This window comes from Gymnoscopelus braueri (genome assembly GCF_963280865.1).
Source record: "Gymnoscopelus braueri genome assembly, chromosome: 19".
Lineage (NCBI taxonomy): Eukaryota > Metazoa > Chordata > Actinopteri > Myctophiformes > Myctophidae > Gymnoscopelus > Gymnoscopelus braueri.
In genome coordinates this window covers 14,070,196-14,092,526 of record NC_137621.1, presented here as the reverse complement: position 1 = coordinate 14,092,526, position 22,331 = coordinate 14,070,196, and the positions used below count along the sequence as shown (strand labels likewise).

General features: G+C 39.6%; 2 protein-coding genes across 12 annotated transcripts; one reads left to right on the top strand and one right to left on the bottom strand.

The window, feature by feature from the left end:
* The first annotated feature begins 263 nt into the window (after window positions 1-263).
* syf2 (SYF2 pre-mRNA-splicing factor) lies at window positions 264-13,774 on the top strand. Its single transcript, XM_080413997.1, has 7 exons — window positions 264-285; window positions 1,478-1,576; window positions 3,022-3,147; window positions 6,148-6,265; window positions 9,283-9,373; window positions 10,055-10,153; window positions 11,244-13,774. Exons 1-7 carry the CDS (start codon window positions 268-270, stop codon window positions 11,407-11,409), a joined length of 717 nt encoding a protein of 238 aa, XP_080270123.1. The 5' UTR covers window positions 264-267; the 3' UTR covers window positions 11,410-13,774.
* A 2,744-nt stretch (window positions 13,775-16,518) lies between these two features.
* On the bottom strand, window positions 16,519-21,456 carry rsrp1 (arginine/serine-rich protein 1). 11 transcript variants are annotated; one of them, XM_080413994.1, is made up of 7 exons: window positions 21,240-21,456; window positions 20,111-20,436; window positions 19,554-19,783; window positions 19,295-19,386; window positions 19,172-19,258; window positions 17,249-17,326; window positions 16,519-17,142 (listed from the first exon to the last, which is right to left on the bottom strand). In XM_080413994.1, the coding sequence occupies exons 2-7, from the start codon at window positions 20,425-20,427 to the stop codon at window positions 16,978-16,980; spliced, it is 969 nt and encodes a 322-aa protein (XP_080270120.1). In that variant the 5' UTR covers window positions 20,428-20,436; window positions 21,240-21,456; the 3' UTR covers window positions 16,519-16,977. The 11 variants fall into 11 exon arrangements, 3 of the variants coding, with proteins under 3 accessions (XP_080270120.1, XP_080270121.1, XP_080270119.1); XM_080413995.1 differs by having other exon boundaries at window positions 19,172-19,261; window positions 19,298-19,386; XR_013932121.1 differs by adding an exon at window positions 18,415-18,552 and having other exon boundaries at window positions 17,072-17,142; window positions 17,249-18,144; window positions 19,172-19,386.
* Window positions 21,457-22,331: the final 875 nt, after the last annotated feature.

The window sequence follows — 22,331 nt, the reverse complement described above, 5'->3', positions numbered from 1 at the left end:
AAATAAAGTACACCAATCAATCAATCAGGGAACCCTGGACACAAGATTTGTGTTGCTAAAATGTTTTAAAAATATTCCACAATTTTACATTTTCTACAAGATTTTTTTTTAATGGCAGATCTACAAGTTCACAACGTGAGTGACGCGTTGTGAGCTTGTAGATTGGCTATTTTCAATTAGCCTAGTTGCTTCTTTTGTGCTTGTTTTCATAGACCTGGGTTGCTTATTTGTCTCGCAATTCCTGGCAACACTGATCTTTAGTCAACAATGGCGTCCTGCGTTGAGGTTCGTAGATTTTAACCATTCGTAAAGTAGGAATAAATCCACTTATTTGGGGATATTGGAAACTTGTCCTCACCAAATATGACTCGTATGGCCGAAACCCTTTCGCATAGCTGAGGGAAACACTGGTTGTAGTTGTAGTTCTTGTCGTGACTCGTGTTTGTTTATTATTGTGCTAAGCTAACGTAGCTACATGTAGTAGCTTCTTCTTTAGTAGTTATGATTACACGCGATTTTTGTTTATTTAGCAGTGGTGGTTTAAGTAGTCACATTTTGTACTTAAATAAAAGTATCAATACTGCAATGTAGAAATAATAGTAAAAATACTAGTAAAGTAAAATGTAATGTAATGTAAAAGTCCAGAATTCACAATTTACTTGAGTAAAAGTACAAAAGTATTGGCATCAAAATATACTATATGTACCCATTATGCAGTCAAGTTTTTCAATTTTATAGGTTTCAAATGTACAAAAATATTTCGAAAATAGCCAAAGTTTATATAGGGCTGAAGTGGTTAATGTATGTTTTGTAATAATCAAAATCTACAAAGTAACTAAAGTTGTAGTGGAGTAAAAAGTACAATATTTGATTGAGATGTAGTGGAGTAGTAGTAAAAGTATTGACATTTTGAAATACTCCCAGTAAAGTAAAAGTACCTTCAAAAAGTACAGTACTTAAGTATATTTACTCAGTTACTTTCCACCACTGTTGTGTTGAGATATTGTGGTATTTATGTTTTGCCTCTCACTGGGTCATGGAATATTAGTTTTATGATCCCCCCCCCATAATTAAATTAAAAGAACATTATCAAAAGATATAATTTAGCCAGCCAAGATACTTGCTCTTCATAAAAGTTCCAGGGGGTCCCCAGCAAAAGTGAACAAAATCATTTGAACCACTATTCATTTATATGTTGGCTAATCTAAAATAGCATATCTACAAGCTCGCAGCTTCTTACTTTGTGCTATTTTTTATTTTTTATTTATTTTTTTAATATAGAAAATGTTTGGAAAACTTTAACATAAATCAAAAAAATATTTGGGGGTTCCCTGGCACAAAATCTTTTCAGATGGGGGGTCCGCGGCCCAATACATATCAATTTGGGGGTCCTTGACTTGAAAAGGTTTGAGAACTACTGCTGTTATACACTGACTAATAAGTACATTTACTTATGATATATTTATGTTGTACTCAGGAGTCTGTCTCTGTTGCTGATGAGGGACCAACAGGAAGTCTGGCGTCTGAGAAGAGAGAAGCAAGACTCAGAAAATTTCGCGAGCTGCACTTCAAACGAGTGAGTCTTATGTCTGCATCTTATCCGACTGCCAGCATCTACCTATATTTATATATATGTTTTTTTTTAGGCCTATTCAAAGCAGAGCAGTCACACAGCAGAGTCAAGATGACCTGTGATAGGACCCCAGATGTACTCATGAATGTTGTTATAAACAGTCTTGTTCGTTGCAACGCAGCCTCTCCAGATGTATCACTGATACAAACTCATTATACCATTGTTTTATTACTGATTAGACTAGATTAGACTGATTAAACTAGATTAGACCTCAGTGGGAAGCAACATGGTGTAGATAGATGTACCTTCTCAATGAAATTCAGGTGTTGTAGCAGCAACAGAAGTAAGCATGAAACACAGGATAGATACAGTTAACTGACTCATTCACTGCCACGGAATTAATTAAGTAATTCCTCCGTTTACCGCCCCCCCTTGCCAGCGAAAACAGCGATTTTACTGTACCTTTAGAAAATTCATGGAATATTCCCTGTGACCTCCTTCCTCACGGATATCGGTTCATTAGAGGGGGGAAAAAGGCACTCCAGAGCTATGGCCGTTTGAATGTGAATAAATCTATCTCAGGAATATACATACAAACACACTATCAACAGTGGATATAAGCCTGATATACTTATATTTTTACAGTGTCAGCCAGCCTTGAGTTTCTGGGTAATATATGAACAGTGATAAGTATAGTCACAATCTATCAACAATGAAATGGTTACAGTAGTTTTCCGTGACAGGTTTCTGTCATGTTTCAGTCTGCCCCCCAGTAGTCCATGTGCAAAAATCGACAGACTTGAATTCACTGGTTAGAAATCCAGTTAATAAAAATGCACCAGAGCACTGTTTTCAACAAAGGAGGAATATACTTAAAGGTAGGGTAAGTGATATTTTTTGGTTAAAACAAAAAGTATTTTTTTTAAAGGTTAAAATACTATATTCTGATCGTAATCATTGCTATAGAGTGTTTGTTCAGTAACAGGAGTCTCCCCGTCTCTCCAGCTCTTTAATAAACAGAAAATACATTTTTCGGTAGGTGTCAAAATCTCAGCCAATCAGGAGAAAGTACCCATTTTTAAGCTTAATTTGTATAGTTTTCAGTTCCAATTTTGCATGCTCATTTCTTAGTGTCATCACTTCCAATTTCACTTGTTTAATCTGTATCCTGATTGAGTTCTCTGTCCTGGTTGGATACAATTGGAAATGAAAAGAACTACAAAAAAAAAAAACTACAAAATACATTTTCTGTTTTATAAAGAGCTGGAGAAACATGGAGACTCTTTATATGGACAGGACACCCTATAGTAACGAGTACTATCAGAACATATACCCATTTTGCAATTATTTGAAACTTTGCAAATCACTTACACTACCTTTAACCATTTATTATCTGTGTCCTCCTCTGTGTCCTGTGTGTCCTCTCTGTCATTTTTTTTAAATTGTAGAATGAAGCACGTAATCTGAATCACAAGGAGGTCGCAGAGGAGGACAAGAGACTGAAACTTCCGGCCAACTGGGAGGCGAAGAAGGCTCGACTGGAGTGGGAACTCGCTGTGGATGAAAAGAAAAAGGTGCTTATTTTGATTTTCTTTCTGTTTCTTCTCTAGTATAACCTTTTTATTATGTCCAGGGATAGCAGATGAAAATTTGCCTTGTTGTGACTTAAAGCTGCACTATGTAACTCTTCTACCCGGATTTCAACCCGGTTCGGGCAGAATTTTTTACCATTGAGTTAACACCTAATCTGCCAGAATTATTTCAGATTTTTTGCTGTAGACTGCCAGAGATTTTTCATTGAAAAAAAAAGTACTTAGGAGCCGAGATACAGACTTTTTAAGTTAACAAGGAAGTGGATAGGAGTTTAAAGGGATACTTCACTCTCGGGCCGGGGACACATTTAAAAAAAATATTAAAAATAAATGAAAAAAGTTATGGAAAATTCATGGCCCCTTCACGACACGCAGTGTCCTACTAATGTGTGAGGGGGCCATGAATTTTCCATAACTTTTTTCATTTATTTTTAATATTTTTTTTAAATGTGTCCCCGGCCCGAGAGTGAAGTATCCCTTTAAATCTTCGATAAATCATATCTCCTTGGTCTTTTTTTTTTTTAGAACGCAGATCTGCGTCTTTGGCAGCCAGGCGAGAAATTAATTAGAACGCAGATATGCGTCTTTGGCAGCCAATGTGTTAATAGAGCCTGCCTGCTTGCTCAGGGGATAAATTTAATCTTGACCTTCAGGTCAAAATTCGCGTCAGATCCTGTGTCTAGGTGAGACATGAGACTAAATGTCTCAATAGAAGAGCACTGTTTTAAATTATTTAAGTCCTTCATCCCACTATCTTTGAATAAGCACAAATCCAGTCATATAGATTTATGAGACAACAGAAATAGGCCACTGTTATTTATGATTGTCATCTTATTTGCCCATACACTGGTGGCAGTCAACAAGGCGAGTATCAGCCGATACCGAGGTTCGGACAATCAATCGGGGCATTCCCATCTGGAACATTTACATCACAGAATAGTGATGTTAATTAATGTGTATTCGAGCCAGAACGATATTTCCGATCTTATTATTATTGGTTTGGCTAATATATCGGCCATTATTGGACCTTTTGGGCAACATCGGTATCGGTAATTAATTATGCAGCTGGTTGTTCACCACTTCAAACCTGCCATCCCTATTTTGGCCTTGTTATTATAGGAGAAATATTTCAAATGTCAGAAGATTTCGGAAATTGCAGATCTACAAGCTCAAAACGTGTCAAGCTTATTGTTTTTATGCATTTCCTTGCGAATAAGTTAAATGTTCTCAAATAGAAACTTTAAATCAATTCAATTCAGTTTTTCAAACTGATACGAAATTTAGCAAATTTGACAACACATTGGTCAAGACATCGGTAATCGTCGGCATCGGACCCAGGAATCTGGCATCGGTCGGGCTCTAAGGTGTAATGCCTCTGCTAAATAAATGAAGAACTTAGAATGCAACTCTGTCCATGAGAGTGCTCCATAGGGTCCTTATCTAAATTAATTATTGTTAATCTTCTTCAATATTACATGTACAAGTAGATACAAGTACAAAAAAACAGAGAACATACAATTTAGGTATTTAGCCGAGGCTCTTGCCCAGAGCGATTTACAAGTGTGAGACACTAGTCATAAAACAACATATTTTAACAGTATAGTCACATAAATAGAGTGCAATGTAGTGCCTCAAAGAAACTAGGATACCAGGTAAACTTTGAATCATTGAAGTATCATGCTAATAGATGATACTTAAAAGATGGAAAATGTTAATTTAGTGGTTTTGTTGTTTTAACTGACATATTTATAGAAGTCTGCTAGTCCATGAGCACTGAAATGGCGGACCAGCTCAACTAAACTCAAAACTAATTTGTTTATGTTAACATTGGATTACAATAAGACAAATTCTTGGGTTTGTCATAACTTGTAGAAACTTTTTTCCTACTTGGTCTTAAGGTTGTCATGATGTTTTAGCACAAAAGTGATTTAATAAATAACTGAGGAGGAAATGGAAAACATGTTAAATGTAAACCATGTGAGCTGCTTTGAATGAGCACTGTGTCCAACTCCTCCTAACTGTTGCGTCAAAAACTTTGATGCCTTTTCTCATCTGGTGACAGTTGAACTATCTGTCAAATACAACAATACTTGCTTTATTAGACTCTCCCCTTTCAGACAGTGTGGAAAAGCAGGGCACATATGTCTCCAGTGTTTGTTTTTTCAAAAAACCATATGTGCAGTATATTACCACACTGTTTCAGATCTCTCTATTGCTAATATATGCACATTCTGACTGCGAGATCCTCATCAAAATGTACTCTTAGTTAACCACCTTGAAATGTGGCGTCAAAAATACATTATGATCACTGTTTTTTTTATGCCTTACTTTCTGTCACTTAACCCTTTAAGACCTGGAACGCATCTGTGTCACTTTTTGAGTTGAGCTTAAAAGCATTATGTGCGCTACGAGCTTGTAGATCTGCTATTTTTAAAACTTCGTGAAAATCTTTGAATGTATATTTTTTTAAAGCGAACACTTTTAACTCAAATCTTTGCTTCTGGGGGTCCCTGGAACAAAATGTTTTGAGATAGGGGTCTGTGGCCAAATACATATAATTTTGGGGGTCCTTGACATGAAAACGTTTGAGCACCACTGATATAGAAACATTCAGTTTACTGTTGGGATTTAGAAGACATTTGTAGAATCGGCCTCAGGTCTTAAAGGGTTAATGTGTCGTAGTACGCAGCAGAGACTAGTGGCTTAGCCGGGTGATACGGACACCCGAGGCGTCGAGCGGTCTTTGACGCTGCACTAGCAACTCTTACATGTTTCCTGTCAGCTGGGGTGTTGAACTTTGAGGAATGGGGTGTATCTTCACTTGTGCTACGTCCCCCCGTTTGCTTTCACTACACTAGTGTGCGGGGATATTGGGAATTGGCACAACAACTGAAAACATTGGGAGAACGACGAAATAATAAAAAGAAAATACACATTACACAGACATGTGTAAACTTTTAGACGCCCTTTCTGTGCATTTAGGACTGTGCAGCTAAAGGCGAGAACTACGACAGAGTGAAGCTGCTGGAGATCAGCGCTGAAGATGCTGAACGGTGGGAGAGGAAGAAGAAGAAGAGGAACCCTGACCCTGGATTCTCAGGTGAGCATCATCCTGGTGTCTTCTATAAAGAGGACAATGCAGTGGATCAGCGTACCGTACCACCAGTGGTATTCAGTGGTTGGAAAAGCACTATATATTTTTTTTAAAACTTATGTAAAAGTATCAATACTGCAATGTAGAAATACCTTGTTTTACTTTTTAAAGTAAAAGTCCTTTAATCAAAATGTGCTTGAGTAAAAGCACAAGTATTGCCATCAAAATATAGTTGCCTGCTTGATAATGGCAAAAAACATAATCACAATATTGAGATCACGATTATTTAATACAATTACTCATTGACTCTGGAAACATCAATGAACTAAACAAGGGTCTTTAGTGGATTATCTTGAGCTTTTCTCAGTTTTTTGCTACTTTATTGTTTGGTCATAGACCACTTTGTATTTGAATTTCAGATGATTAAACAAATTGGTCAGATTGCCTTGTGGTGCAGAAACCACCGTGTCTGACCAAAGGCTCTCTTTCCATCATCTTGGCTCCAGCTAGAGCTGCACGATTATGGCAAAAAATGATAACCATTGTGAGATTATCAAATTAATTAGGGGCATAAACTGTACAGCTCCTTGGGTGCACACACACACACACACACACACACACACACACACACACACACTCATTTAGTTACTTACTGTACTGCTTCCATACACATGCAAAAAAAACAGCAAAAGACAGTTAAAAACACAGTTCAGTTTAGTCTGTGCAGTGGCAGCAGGCTTAGTTCTTATTCAGCAGAGTAAGAACTTAAAGGACGACTTCACCGCTTTTCAACCTATCTTCATATAATTGGTCCTCACTAATACTCATGATAAAATGGTACCATTTTTTTCTACTCGGTCTGTGTCTCAGAGGAGGGCTGTGGACAGTTCAGAGTCCTGTCTACCAGTGACATCATCAATGGGGAATCCAAGCTAATAGAAACTGCAGGCTTTCTATTCCTGGAAAGTTGCAATGCAATAAAAGAAGCCAGTGTTCTCGTGTTAATAAAAATCTAAATAAAAAATGTGAAATATTGTTGGAAAAAAAAAATCATGCCTAACAATGATGTCACTGGTAGACGGTTTCTGGACTGTCCACAGTCCTCCTATGAGACACAGGCCGAGTAGAATTTTTTTTTACCATTTTATCATGAGTATTAGTGAGGACCAATTATATGAAGATAGGTTGAAAAGCGGTGAAGTCGTCCTTTAAATATGTTCCTTCTGTAAAAAAAAAATCACTAGAATCTAGTGACTAGATGATGGTCTGTTTGAGCCTAGTAAAGCAGATTCTTCTTGACTTTGAAAATCTACTTTACTGCGTGTTGTAAATGTAACGTTCAAAGTAGAGCCGCATCAGCAGGGCAGAGATAAAAAACAATGGCCACAAAAACACAGCAAACTAATATTTGAGGCGTGAAGCTTTCAACTTTTAATAATTTGTTCATGCTGTATAGTATGGCCTATGTTAGGAACTGGAGTGCCTGACTTCTGCCCTCCATTTTATGGAGGGCAGAACGCACAACGCTTTAAAGGAAAGGTGTGCGTTGGATTCATAGACCACACGAGTGCCAATAGGGTCATTACGAAACAAAATGCGCCATTGAAACAATAATCGTTTCATCTGGAATTCTGGATTATCTTGTCATAATCATTGGAAGCCAAAATTCTAATTGAATCGAAAGTTTGATTTAATTGCACAGCCCTACAATAAACTAAAAAGCTTACACATGAGTGGATCTTTAAGTTTCTATAATTTGTTTTACACAACTTACTGAAATGATGTAAACCAATGGCTTCCTGAAACAGAATGCTTTGGAAAATTGTCAGCAGTAATATCAAGTATTCTGTGTCTCGTAGCCAGACCACCGTTGTGGTTGACACAGTTATGGCTTATTCTATTATAATTATTTTATAAACATAAAAAACAAAATGATGACTTGTTCACCCACACTGATGGTGTCATGTTCCGGTCATCACCTTATGTGATCGATGGTTCTCTATGGCAGTGGTTCCCAAACTTTTTAGCTCAAGACCCAAAAAAGAAATCTGACGTTTGCCCGGGACCCGAACTAGTGAAAATAGCAGATCTACAAGCTCACAACGCACCGTGAAGCGACGCATTGCGAGCTTGCAGATCTGCTATTTTCACTACTTATTTTAACATTTGTTTTCTAATTTAGGGAATTTCTTTGATTATTTTTATTTTATTTTTTTGACTTTGATATGTTGGAAATCTTTAGAAAATCTTTTAAAAGAATAATTAATGAAAACATTTAGCAAACAAAAAATAAAGGGATATTCACTCGTGACCCACAAATGGGTCCCGACCCACTGTTTGGGAAACAGTGCTCTATAATCACCTTTTTTGCCGTTCAATGAGATTTTCCATGCACCGTTGGTATGGACTTCTGAAATCCTTTTTACACAATTGTGTAGACACAACAGGAAATAACGGTTTGGACAAATCACTATTAGATCAGGGCTCCTCTATTTCGGGCATGGATAACACCGCTGTAATGCTTTAGAAGTTCAGTCCTTCAGTTTAGCAAACTGTAATCTAATACAATTTAGTTTTGAGGAAACGAGTGGTGTAAAGTGATTGGATTATGCTATGCCTTGGTACCTGATTGGTTAATAGGGCGCTTGAAGGCCTGCCATGGCAGTACACAGTGGAGAGATGGTACCGTCACTTTCCTACAAAAGCAGCCATGCACAGAAGAATACTGGTTGCGTGTAAGAAGCCCTAGGGATATTAATCATTTTCAACCACCGCCAATTTAATCTGCTGAAAAAAAAAAGGATTGCAGCGTTTCCCTAAATATGGCTGCCATCTGTTGAATCAAAACCCCTCTGTGAATTTAACCCTCTGGGGGGAAAATTATCACCAGAGCGGCTTGAAGAGAGGGGTGGTGGGGTGCCTCTTCATCCTTTCCTAACCAGACGCAGGTTGCATGGCAGAGCCTTGTGTCTGCTTGCTGTTTGTTCCGCTAATTACAACCTCTGTCCTCCGCTGGGTTGCAGGTTACGCCGAGGCCCAGCTGCGACAGTACCAGAGACTCACCAAGCAGATTAAACCAGACATGGATGGGTACGAGAAGCAGAGAGAAGTGTGGTAAGCGATGAGCCCCCCCTGCCCCCAATACAAAGACTGTCCCCTCTTCCATGACTGTACAGTAACAGTATCACCCTCTCTTTGATATTCTCTTTAGCCGGGTCACAAAACTTAACTAAATAGGAGGAACTAATGTTCCCCTGTGGGCATTTGTAGAAACTTGTGAATCCTCAGCAAAGAGGCCTTTTAAAGATGATCTGTGTAGACATTGGTGCCATAAAGCATATTACCGTGACATTTTTAATTGAGTCAAATGAGCTGTGAGCGTTAGCTTGCTGTAATCGCCCATCACATGCGCACAAAGCATTCCCTATGTGTTTTTAGTGGTTTGCCCCATCCCCTGCCCGTGGCTTGGTTTTGACATAGTTGCCCCCTCTCCCCAGTCCCCCAAATCATTTAATGTTTTTCAGAGCGTTAATGCAAGGCATGCGCTCAGATGAGCAAAGATGGTCATAGTTACAGCGGTTTTGCTCACATCAGCCAAAGACGGGTTTTGAGCCCGCAGGTTTTGAGCATTTAATGGATGCCATACGTAGAACTGTGAAAGCCACATAATCCTGCCTCTCTCTCGTCACGATGACCGTGGGCACAGTGACGGGATCGGATGTCCGACTAAATGTGAATAATGGTAATCGAACCGGTGATTTATTGATGCCTCTAATTTCTTTTGAAACGCCACAGTGGGGAAGACTTCCACCCCACATCCAACAGCTTGATCCACGGCAGTCACGTCCCCACCAAGGAGGGCATCGACCGCATGGTGGAGGACGTGGAGAAACAGTAAGTACAGCTCAACACACACAACGAGAGACAGAGGGAGATAGATCTTCTTCTCTCACCACCTCCCGTTCGATTCATCCCAGTCCTAAATGAGTTCCATTAATGGTACAGTAGAGTCTGGACCACAGACAGTGACAGGCAGACGTTTTGTGCACTTGGCGACAACAAGGCCTATCTGATCCCACTAATTATGCCCCTGGTATGGAAGCCCAGATGGAACTAGATGATAATGGATCCGCTAGCATCTATTGGTGCTAGAACACTTCTTTTCTGTCTCTACTGTCTTAATGGGAGTAAATGATACCTTATCATTGTATTCCTACATGAGTTACCACAAAGAAAATTGGCTTGTGTGGTAGATGTTTTTTTTGCTATATATGTTTATTGCTTTTTCAATGGACATACAAAATACAAACATATAAACAAACAACAAATAATAAAACAACAAAACAGTACAGACACTACATTCATAAAATAAATTGAAAAGTGTATAAAGATGAAGCAAGAACATGATCAAAGGGAACACCTCCCGGTCATCGACAGCCTCCCAACAAGGAAAGGAAAGACAATGTATACAGTAATTCAAGATAAGCGAAAACACTGGTTATCAGTGGCACAAGGACACTAGCCAGGTCAAAATGTGTGGTAGATGGTTTGAAAATCATTATACCATAGTAAAAGAAAAGCAAGCAGCGCTTGTATAGAAGTATTTGTCGTAGCTAAATTAATTACACCTTTAATTTCCCTTGCCTTTCTATGAGATTTGTTATATTTAAGACCGTCTTAAGTTGTATGTTGAGATGTGACTGTAGGAAAGGCTTCTGCTGCCAGGGTATGACGCACAACACTGCTTTGAAGACACAGTGAATTGAGACTGGGAGCTCACAAATTAACTATTTTCCTCTGTGTGTGTTCATTCTGCCGTTAGTTTCCCCATTAGGTTTTTTTCTTTCCATTGCCACGCCTGTTGTTCCAATTAAAATGACTACCACAAAGTTATTGCCTGTGCTGATGGTGAAGTATTTTGATTGGATGAGCCACTAGGCTTATCGTTTTGTAAAATCCTCCCCTCTTTGTTCGCCATTTGCAGGATTGAGAAGCGCCTCAAGTATAGCCGACGCAGGGCCTACAACGACGACTCAGACATCGACTACATCAACGAGAGGAACGCCAAGTTCAACAAGAAAGCGGAGCGCTTCTATGGCAAATACACCGCCGAGATCAAACAGAACCTGGAAAGAGGCACAGCTGTCTAGTGGGACCGGCAGTCTCAATGGACACGCTCAATGTAAATTGTATGTTTTGTCTCCATTTAGAAAGTTTGGAGGCATTAAACGTATTGGCCATTGCTCTAGTCATGCATTCTATGTACATGGGTTAGGGTTATGTATTATGCGTGCATGACTAGAGCATGCTACTGTAGTTGTAGTCATGTGTTCTATGTACATGACTAGAGCGTGTTGCAACTCAAGTCATGTGTTCTAGAGCAGTGGTTCTCAACCTGTGGGTCGGGACCCCCAGGGGGGTCCCCCCATGATTTTGGGGGGCTCCCTAGATGACAGTAAAATTACCAATTTAAGCCTTTTTAATTCCTAAAAGAAAGAAATGACAGAAAAAAATCCATTACTATATCAAAAGTATAACAATACTATAAAAACTGGTCAAACATTGGCCACATTTTCAAATAATATAAGAAAGAGCAGAGGCAACATTTTTTTATATAGCGGATCTACAAGCTCTATTTTCACAATATTTATCTGGAACAGAGTCAAACTAAATGTAATGCCTCGACTCCTACAATTCTACGTGCTTGTCAGGGTGGGGGGTCCCCAGTTCAAATATTATTTTGGGGGGTCGTGGCCTGAAAAGGTTGAGAACCACAGTTCTAGAGCACGCTCTAGTCAATTCAGTGCCTCTAAAATTGGAGAAACATCGGATTTCATGTAGACATACTTTTCTTTTTTTCTTTTCTCTTTTTTAAAGTATACAGTTCCTCATTGTGATGCTTGATAGAGTAACAACTGAATGATACTGAAATATCAAGGACTTATTATGAGGTAGTTATCTTTAACCACTTAAGCCCTATTTTCAAACATTTTCAAAAGATTTTTGAAAATAGATCTGCAAGCTCAGTGCGTCATGATTTTTTTTTTAACCCCCCCCCCCCCCCCCCCCCCCCAAATAATGACAAAATACGGCGCCAGGCTTCAAGTGGTTAAATTGTATTTTCTATATTTGAATATTTTAATGTTTTTTCTGATCATTTTGATCAATGCAGAGGTTAGTGTTTGTGTGTGCAGAGCTGTTTGAAGATGTCCATAGATTGGTGGCCCTTCCTTTCTGTCCCAAGATTTGTGTACAAAACAGCAGTCACCCCAACATCCTTGATATGAGTCCAAGAAACCCTCCCCCCTCTCTCAAATAAAACCACTTTAACCAATGCGGTTATCTTGCAGACTTATTGACGTTGCTGTGGGATCGCTGCGTGCGGCCGACCGACACACTAAGCGTGAGAATAAAACACACAGCTATCATTAACCTCTAGGGCATGTGGCATGTCGAGCAGAAAATACCAACTGAAGAATGGATTAGTGTAGGTGCATGCGGAGATAAGACACAACAATTAAGCAATTCAATTTATTTGTTATCGCCCACATCTGTCTTCAGCCAACATGCCCCAAGCTGCTACATGAGCAGGGGAGGCTTGTGACCTGAGACAGATCAAAGAGAGAGACAACAGATTCCCATGCCATCTTTTTATATTCACTTACAGTACTGCTAGCTGTCCATACTACAGCAGTATGGTGCCCTCTGCAGGATGGAGTGGCATACACACCTTTTCTCATAACGTGGGCGTGGGGATCTGCCACACCAAAAAAAGAATTATGGTCTGTGGAATGTGCAAACTGAATGATGGTGTCCTAATTTGAATTGGACCCGTTATGTTTGTCTCTAGATTAAAGAATGTGTTATGGATAAGCCTCATGGAATATGGGAATAAGCTGGGACAGTTTAACTTCAAAGGCTAGTGGTGACACAAGTTGTTTATGTTTTCCTGATATGGTGGAGGGGTGGCGTGTCAAATAATGCCTTTGATATATGATTCTTCTCTGGCACTGTTGGCAGATGAGTGGATTAACTTTTCAGGTTCATGATTGTTTGCTTTTGTAGTTTTATCTTATGAGCCTGGGGGTTTTGGCATGTTGGCTTTCATTATTAGAAGATCCAGAACACTCAATCTTGTTCCTATAGGGCGCCTGGTACTGTTCACCACAAAGTGTTTCTACTGTAGTTGCTTGCTACTGTTTGCCTTGTTTAAAATACACATGAAAGAGCTTTTTTTTATTCAATAAAGGTGATGAGAAACTGATCAGTTAACCAGATTACTGGGTTTCAGTCATGTTGCACCTTAAAGAAAAATAATGATGATTTGATAAGAACGTGTCAACTTGCAACTTCTTCCTTTGATAGACACAATTATTGTTGTTAAATTGTAAAGGTCAGGCCCTTTGATTTTAAAATACAATTCATGTGATGAGCTCAAATAGATGGTCTCCATGGCATAAAGAGAGAATGAAACATCAAATAAAGTTTGCCTCTGAGGAGCGACTTGTTGCATTTTTCTCAAGTCAATCTGAAAAGACGTTTTGTGTCTTTAAACAATGGAATCCTTGTGTGTTATTTCCAGAACTGTCCTTTTTTTAGGGGCTGCGCGCACACTCATCCCCCTTCTGATAAAATTACACACGGGAGGGAAATGCTATCACACCATGTAGAGGCAAGACTCCAGAGTGAGAATTTGTGGCCCGAGGTGTGACTGATTACATTACGCCTGCCCCAAAGCCTGCTGGGGATGCACTAATGAATGCTTATGAAAGCAATTTGAACAAGAAAATAATTTCTGCCCTCCCATTCGTCATAGTATATATTACATATTTGTCTCGTTGAGGGTGATGAGACGGACCTGTCTGTCTTCTGGCTGTTCTGATGGAACTACTATGAGGAAATAGTGCTTTAAGACAGTGCTGGGAAGTGTTTGAGTTATTTTACAGTAGTTATAGTTGGATATGAAAGCAACTACATTGTCATTTCGGTGAAAGTGGCTATACTAGTCTCATCAATCAAGCTGATTAATTGTGTATGTGATTTATATCTTGGAGACGCAAAGTCTGGCACGTGTTTTGAAACGGTGTCATTTGATACTTTTCCCTGTGACATGGCATTTAAGTATCACACTCAAACATCTTGGGATCAGTATAATTTATTAGTCATCGGAGCAACGCAAATCAATCGAGCACAATCAATCATAAGCATTTTGTGCCGGAGGCCAAGAAGGTGTCAAAATTAACGTTGGTGAATAGTACCAGAAGCAGCCTTGATGGCACCTATCAGGTTATATCAGGTGACTCAGGAAGAAACATGTTCAAAGAATCGTAGTCTCCTCTGTTGGCAGACGCTTGGCTTTCGTCTGAGTTTACTCTCAGAACAAAGGCAGTTCTCAGTGCACCTGCCCGACCCACTGGCTGCATGAAAAGAGTTAGTGCGACTAGTGCGTGTCTGTGAATCCTGGATGATGTATGGTGTGTTTGTTAACCAGCATGAAACATGATACAAGGAGTGGAGTAAATAGCTTCGTTTAAAACCACAGAACACGAGAAACCTTGTTGCACCACTGTTGCGGGGTTTGAGGTTGTCATGATGACATAATCATGTGGGACAGGCCCAGGGTCCGTTTGGTTCCATTAGTAAACTCAGTTAAATTGGATTGGAGGTGGGGAAACTTACGGCAGTACCCCTCATGAGTATTAACAAGAGCTGTTCGACTATTTGTATTATTTAGAATTCATCTTTACGTTGTAGGCATTTAAAATTATTAGACTGACATTGACTTTTCATGTCCCTTAATTTGGTCTCAACACTTACCCTCAGTTGGAGAGCATTTGTGTGAAAGTGTATGTAGATAATGTTAGGTGTGGGTGCATATTTGTATTGGGTTTGGTTGGGAGACACAAACGTTGGTTATGGTTCTTGGGACGGGACGGTTGTGTTGGATACAGACCCCCTGGATCCATTAGGGTTAGTGAATAATACTATTCCATTTGCATTCATGAGGAAAGGGGAAAATTTGACAAATAATGAGTATCTTAAGTGCAGCTGCATAGCTATTGAGATAGCAGAAATAAAGCTACAATATTGCCATTGGGAACAAATATGGGACCAGCTATCTTATAGTTATTAATCACATGAGCCCTATTTTATTCTTTGTATATCATATGATGGTTTAGCAGGATGGTGAAAGCTGATCTACAAGCTCATCGCGACTCGTGAGCTTGTAGATCAGCTTTTTTTTTTTTATTACTTTTTGGCTATTTTCTCCCACCTGTGATGTCATGTGTCGCTATTTTGGGCATGCCATCATATGTGAAACATTTTACTCACTACACCTAGAAAATACTAGACTCTTTTACACTAATCCAAACACCTTCTGTTGATGCTCATGGACACATGACCTCTACAGGAGGAGTAGGGGTGAAGGCCTCATCTCTGTACACACATGAACATCCACAGTATTTACCATCATACTATACTGTTCACTTTGCTGTCATTACAGCCACAGACTGAGCTATTTACATTCTGTACAAAATTACATAATCTTCAGTGGTACAGACGCTATTCCAATTCATTACTATTCTTGCATCAAATAGGTGCAGTATTTTAATTGTACACCATTGTTGATTCTCTGTACTTAATTTTATTTTAATTCAATTTTATACACAATGAGTAAGTGCTATGGATGAGAATTTCATTGCCTGCAATGTTGCAATAGCTATGAGTGATAAAAACCTAACTTTGATACAATGATGACACCATGTGGTCACTGTGGAGAAGGCAGCTCATTGTCATAGCACTATCCACTCTGTGGTTACATGTATGGAGTATATTGGCTCTTATGTTTGTTTATTAAGTTTGTATAATTAGTAACATTCCATTTGTCCATGAACATATGGCTGATATCAGCACAGCAATAGTGTAAGTGTTTTTTTTTTGTTCAATTTTATTCTCTGACTTGGCAGAGGGGTTTGTTGAGAGGGTTTGTCTTACAATCTTGCCAATTGCTAAATATAGCTGTAGTGTACATAGCTGAGCCAACTCAATTATAGATTAATTTCATGTGTGAAATTGCAATCAGGTTTTCATACCATTACTAGAAAAAAATAAATAGGGTTGAGTTGACTGCATTGATTGAGCACATACACATTACAATGTAATACATTTGATGTTGGAATTTAACATATATTGCATTATGCCAACAATTCTCCTGAGTATGTTTGTTCAGCAGGTTACAAATTAGACAGAAACAAGCGTCATATAAATAACTTTTATTAAAATCTCAGGAACGTGTACAAAGAGGGGAAATAAAAAAACATCCCACCTGAGCAAAAACCTTCAAGTCGTCTTCTCACTAAGTCTTTTACATCTGAAAAAAAAAACACCTACCCTGAATTCAGATAATCCTCCCGACTCTGGTATATGTATATACAAGCTATATTACAATATTTAGTGTCCATGTAATCTCGGCAGTGGTTCAAGAGGTAAGAGTGGTTGCCTGAGCGTTCGATACCCGGCTCCTCCTGGCTTCGTGTTGAAGTGTCCTTAAACCCCTTCACAGAAGCCCAAACTTAACCTTTAACTGCTCCGATGAGCAGGTTGGCCCCGATGAGCAGCCTGTCGGCGTGTGTCTGTGTGTGCGAATGGAACGCACACTGTAAAGCGCTTTGGATAAAGGCGCTATTGAACTGCAGAACATTTACCCTCTTGCCACACTATCTTGATGTAGTGAGTGGGCGTTTGTGTGACAGAGAGATTTTGCCCGTCGTTCTGACTTGAACCCAGCCGCCGTAAGGCTTCCTGCTTCCGACATCCACAATGTCCATTCTGGACGTTGTCTTTGGACAATTTGGAGCCACGGTCGGCTTAGCCACAGAGTTCTGAGGGGAAAAAAAGAGGGAGAAAACGTATGAGAATCAAGCATTTAATAAAAATGTGTCCGTTTGCCAACATTCTGAACGTGTCTTCCACAGCAATGGTACTCACATGAATGCTGAAAGTGATGATACTCCGTTTTAGGGACAGTCTTGGGCTGGCATCGTCCTCGTCAGACTCGTCACTGCTCTGTTTCAAAAAGACAGCAACCAGAACCAGTTAGAAGAGCAGAAAACTCGAGACGGACTGAGCTTTAGCAGTTTGTGAAGCATGGTTAGACTAATGAGAAAAGTAGGTATAGGGCAATCCATAGTTCTCTACAAGTGTTAGCTTCCACAAACGGCAGCTCTCATGCCTAAAAACCCCCACTCATCATACGAGTACATGAGAGAGGGGTACAACTTTGGAACAACCAAAAGTATGAAAATAAAAATGATCTCTTCTCTGAGTAGCAGCATGATGTTGACGCAGGTTTTCAGCAGCACACGCCTTGTGTACCAACTTATCTTTGGCATACGGACGGAGAGAAGGACTTCTTCATCGGTTTTAGCTCTCAGTCACTATAATGCAGTCCACACACCTGCGGCTGCAATCCTTCAGCGAGTGGAAGATTCTGCTAAATAACAACGACCCATTGCAACGGCATTACGGCAAGCACACATACATTTTCCTATTGGTCAAATTTCTCAATTATGTCTATGTATGTCAAGGGACCATGTGAGGTGTGTTACCAATGTGATACAGAATATATGAATGGCAAACATGTGGCCTACTTCTATATGATGAATATATAGCATTGATAACAAGAAATGTTTGACATTAAAACTGAGTGAGAATGTTTTGAGATGAATGTTCTTGTGTTTGAAAAGCAATCTACCTCATGAAAACTAAAAGGCATTGTGAACATTGACAAGATTCATCAGATTGACCTTTCGCGCAAACAATGGCTTCACCCATGTCACATGACTGCACTCTTATTCTCCTAATCCCAGGTGCCGATGAGAGATCTAAGAAGACAAGATATAGATACAAAACAGAGCATGTGTTCCCTCAGGGGGTCCAAGGGTTCACTCAACACCAAATTTCTCAATTATGTCTATGTATGTCAAGGGACCATGTGAGGTGTGTTACCAATGTGATACAGAATATATGAATGGCAAACATGTGGCCTACTTCTATATGATGAATATATAGCATTGATAACAAGAAATGTTTGACGTTAAAACTGAGTGAGAATGTTTTGAGATGAATGTTCTTGTGTTTGAAAAGCAATCTACCTCATGAAAACTAAAGGCATTGTGAACATTGACAAGATTGACAAGATTCATCAGATTGACCTTTCGCGCAAACAATGGCTTCACCCATGTCACATGACTGCACTCTTATTCTCCTAATCCCAGGTGCCGATGAGAGATCTAAGAAGACAAGATATAGATACAAAACAGAGCATGTGTTCCCTCAGGGGGTCCAAGGGTTCACTCAACACAAGCAAATGCATACAGAACGCAAGACCTTATCAAGAGGCTGATATCAGCAGACAGTTACAGACAGCAGGGGTATGTGACCTAGATTGTGTTGTGCTTCAGTTTCTAGAATAGTCCTAGACAGCTGGGAGACACTTTGATTAAATGGAAATTTTAATGTACTTTTCATTCAAAGTAACTCTCAAAGTGCTACCGAGTGTTATGGTTGTGTAAAACAAACCAATTACAAAATTCATTTTTTTAAAGTTAGAAAACACCTTGTTGGTAAAGCTTATACTAAAATATATAAAGTTTAGAAAAGACCCTGTTAAAGTAAGAGTTTAAGGCCTGTTTCTTTAATAATGGAAATCTTTCTCTCATAAGGAAAAACTGGATTTCAGAAACAACTATGTTGTTCCTGAATTCACTTTAATCTGATGATGGAAGTAAACTCCCCCAAAACAAAAATGTACTTACTTCCAATCCTTTAAAAAAAATATGGCATTTTATGATTAGAAGAAGACCTGATGTAGCTGTATGGTGCGTTAATGTTGACTCTAATGACACCCACCTGTGACTGACTCCTTTCATGGACAGGCTCTGGTCTCACCCGCTCCTCAGGTTCTGGTGAGGACGATCGGGAGTCCTGCTCCTCCAGGATTGGTGAGGACGATCGGGAGTCCTGCTCCTCCAGTATGGGTTTGACACTCTCTGGGAGCTCCACCTTCTCCACCCCAAGGATCTTTACAGCGTTGGCTTCCGCAGTTCTGAGGAGTTCCCTCTTTGCTGAAGAAAGATTTATTTTAAAAAAAACGTTAAAAATATAGTCAGTCACCACATGCCCTAAGGGCTTTTAATTCTTTAATCGTGACAACCTGTAAACAGGGCTACGTCAACAGACTGGAGGTCAGTCAGTGACACTGTGAATAATGATTAATCCCATCAGTTCTTACCATCTACACTCAAGCTGACGGAGCGGCCTGAAGATCTGGACCTGGAGCGGTTGTTTCTGGAAGCAGATGATGAGGAAATCTTGACTTCCACAACCCTCCTGTTGTGTTTTCTCTTCTGGCTGCCGGACCTGCGCGTGGACCGGTCCTCCTGTGAGGGGCTGTATGAGCGGGAGCGGGCCCTGTAATGACGTGGCGGAGAGCGCCGGTGTCCAGCATGTCGTCGGCTGGACCTGTAGCAGTGTTGATTGAGCAAATTTTGATTTTAGTTTCAGGCGTAGTCTTTTGAATAAAATTCCATTTAGCTTTAGTCAGTCTTTTGAATAAAATTCCATTTAGTTTGTCACATTTTGGTCATCTGAAATGTTTTACTTTTAGTCTAGTTTTAGACTACATAATACATATATGAGATTTTAGTCGACTACCATAAGATCGGAGTGTGACACTTGACGAAATTGTCAGTAAATTTAGTCATAGTTTTGGTCATCATAGCTTAGTTTTTATTTCGTTTTTGTCAGTGAAAAAAAGCCATTGTTTTAGTCAACGAAATGAACACTGACCTGTAGTGGTCGTCACAGCGGCATCGGTCAGCCGGCCTGTGGCAGCGCGGGTGAGAGCGGGACCTGGGACGATCGGCGCGAGAGATGCTGCCGGCCGAAGGCGAAGAGGATGAAGACCTGTGGCGGTGCCTCCTGTGGGCCCGGCGGGTGGAGCGAGTTCTCCCCCCGGAGCCGGAGGAACGGCCACTGCTTCTGGAGCGGCTGCGGCCGGCGATGCTGGACTGGGACTGGGTGTCCTGGAAGCTGGACCGAGAGTCCTGGTCAAAGATCACCTTGATGCCGTCGGTCAGACGAGCATGGGCCATGTCAGTCGTCATCTTGGTCAACTAAAGGGGGGGGAAAGAAAATCACATTAGAATTTCAGATTACGTTACAACATAAAGCTGTGTTAAATGCAGTGGTGTAAAGTAACTAAGTACATTTACTCATTTTACTTTACTGGAATATTTCCAATTTTCAGTATTTTTACTGCACTGCATCTCAGAGGCAAATATTATACTTTTACTTCACTATGATTATTTGAAAACTTTAGTTACTCAGTATATTTTGATGATTATTATAAAATATGCATTTAACTATTTGAGCCCGTTATACGTTTCGGACATTTGAAAATAGCCGATCTACAAGCTCACAATAGAGAGAGAGAGAGAGAGAGAGAGAGAGAGAACCAACCTTAAATGGCGTATTGAGATATTGTGGTGAAAGCATAAATAGTAATCTCCATAATATCGAGGCATTTGGAATTTTATTTAAAAGTGACATTTTCCTTAAGTGATATTCTTCTATAAGTATAAAAGCCGGCATAAGATAACGGCTGCTCTTACATAAACAATGCTGCGCCCACTCGGGGCCGCGGCAGCTTAGTGTAACTACAGCTGCTGAAACCGGTTCAGACTGGAAAGGAAATTTCAGGTCTGGCTGGATGAGGAAGTAGCACTAGGCCTCAAATTTAAAACGTTCGACGAATCGAATGTATAAACACTGCATTATTTACCAGAAAACCGTACGTAATACGATATTTGTAATACTACAAATCAACCAGATATAGATTAGCATTTGAGCATATACATTAACCACTGCCTATTTCCTATAATAACTGCATTACAACCGTAATAACGTCGTTACTTACCCGTGTAACAAAACAACCAACGTTGATTCAGCTGGAATATTGGAATTCTTCTGAAAGAGGAATGTATGCCAGAACAAGCGCGATCGAAAGAATATTAAACTGAACGGTTTAAGTCGTTAGGTTTCACAGCGAAACGTTCTTCAAGATGCGAGGCGTACGTGTTCTTCTGTCTGTGTTCGTCGTGGAAATGATGAAGTCACCTCGAGGCGGACGTTGGTTCTTATCTGCGTCACTGTGGAAAATTCCACTGGCTTTAAAACACAACCTGGCTGTTCACGAGGTTCACACTGGCGTAACGTTTGCGCATGATGCCACTTGTTGGTAGCGTTGGTTTCGGTGTAATGATTGTGTAATTACCAGTGGTGGAAAGTAATTAAGTACATGTACTGAAGTACTGTACTTAAGTACAATTTAGAGGTATTAATACTTATATTATATTAGAGTATTTTTTACATTTGATACTTTTACTTAATTAAAAAATGTGAGTACTTTTCCCACCACAGGTAACTGTTATTAGTTGTAGTAGTAGTAGTAGTAGTAGTATAGTTTGTATTTGACAATTGTCAGGAAAATACATGTACATTTACAGATAACGTGTATATTTGTCTGTTTTCTATAAATGTCATGAGTGCGGGATCATTTGAAATAAGCCATTGTGGCTTTTATGGGCGATCCAGTTTATAGGACCTTATGTATTGTACTTCCATGTACCTTTTCCATGTCTTTCTAAATAAAGTACTTCAATCAATTCAATCAATCAGACTGGATTGTTCCATTGATTGATTAATTGAATAACGTTATTAACAGTTTGCAAATAGGCCTAGGCTAGTACAAATCGATTTTACAATGATTGTTAAAAGGATAACACAAAAGCCCTGCAGGGCTTGTTTCCATTGTGATCCTGTATTCAATTCATCGAGACATTTAAAGACATACAATATACAATAATAAGACATAATCAACACTATAATTATATAGCAAGAATTCTTGCTACTACCTTAAGACGGTAGCAGTTTTGCCAGATTTTTCGAGAGAAATAAGCAACCAGGTCTATGAAAACAAGCCCAAAAGAAGCGACTGGGCTTTGCATTG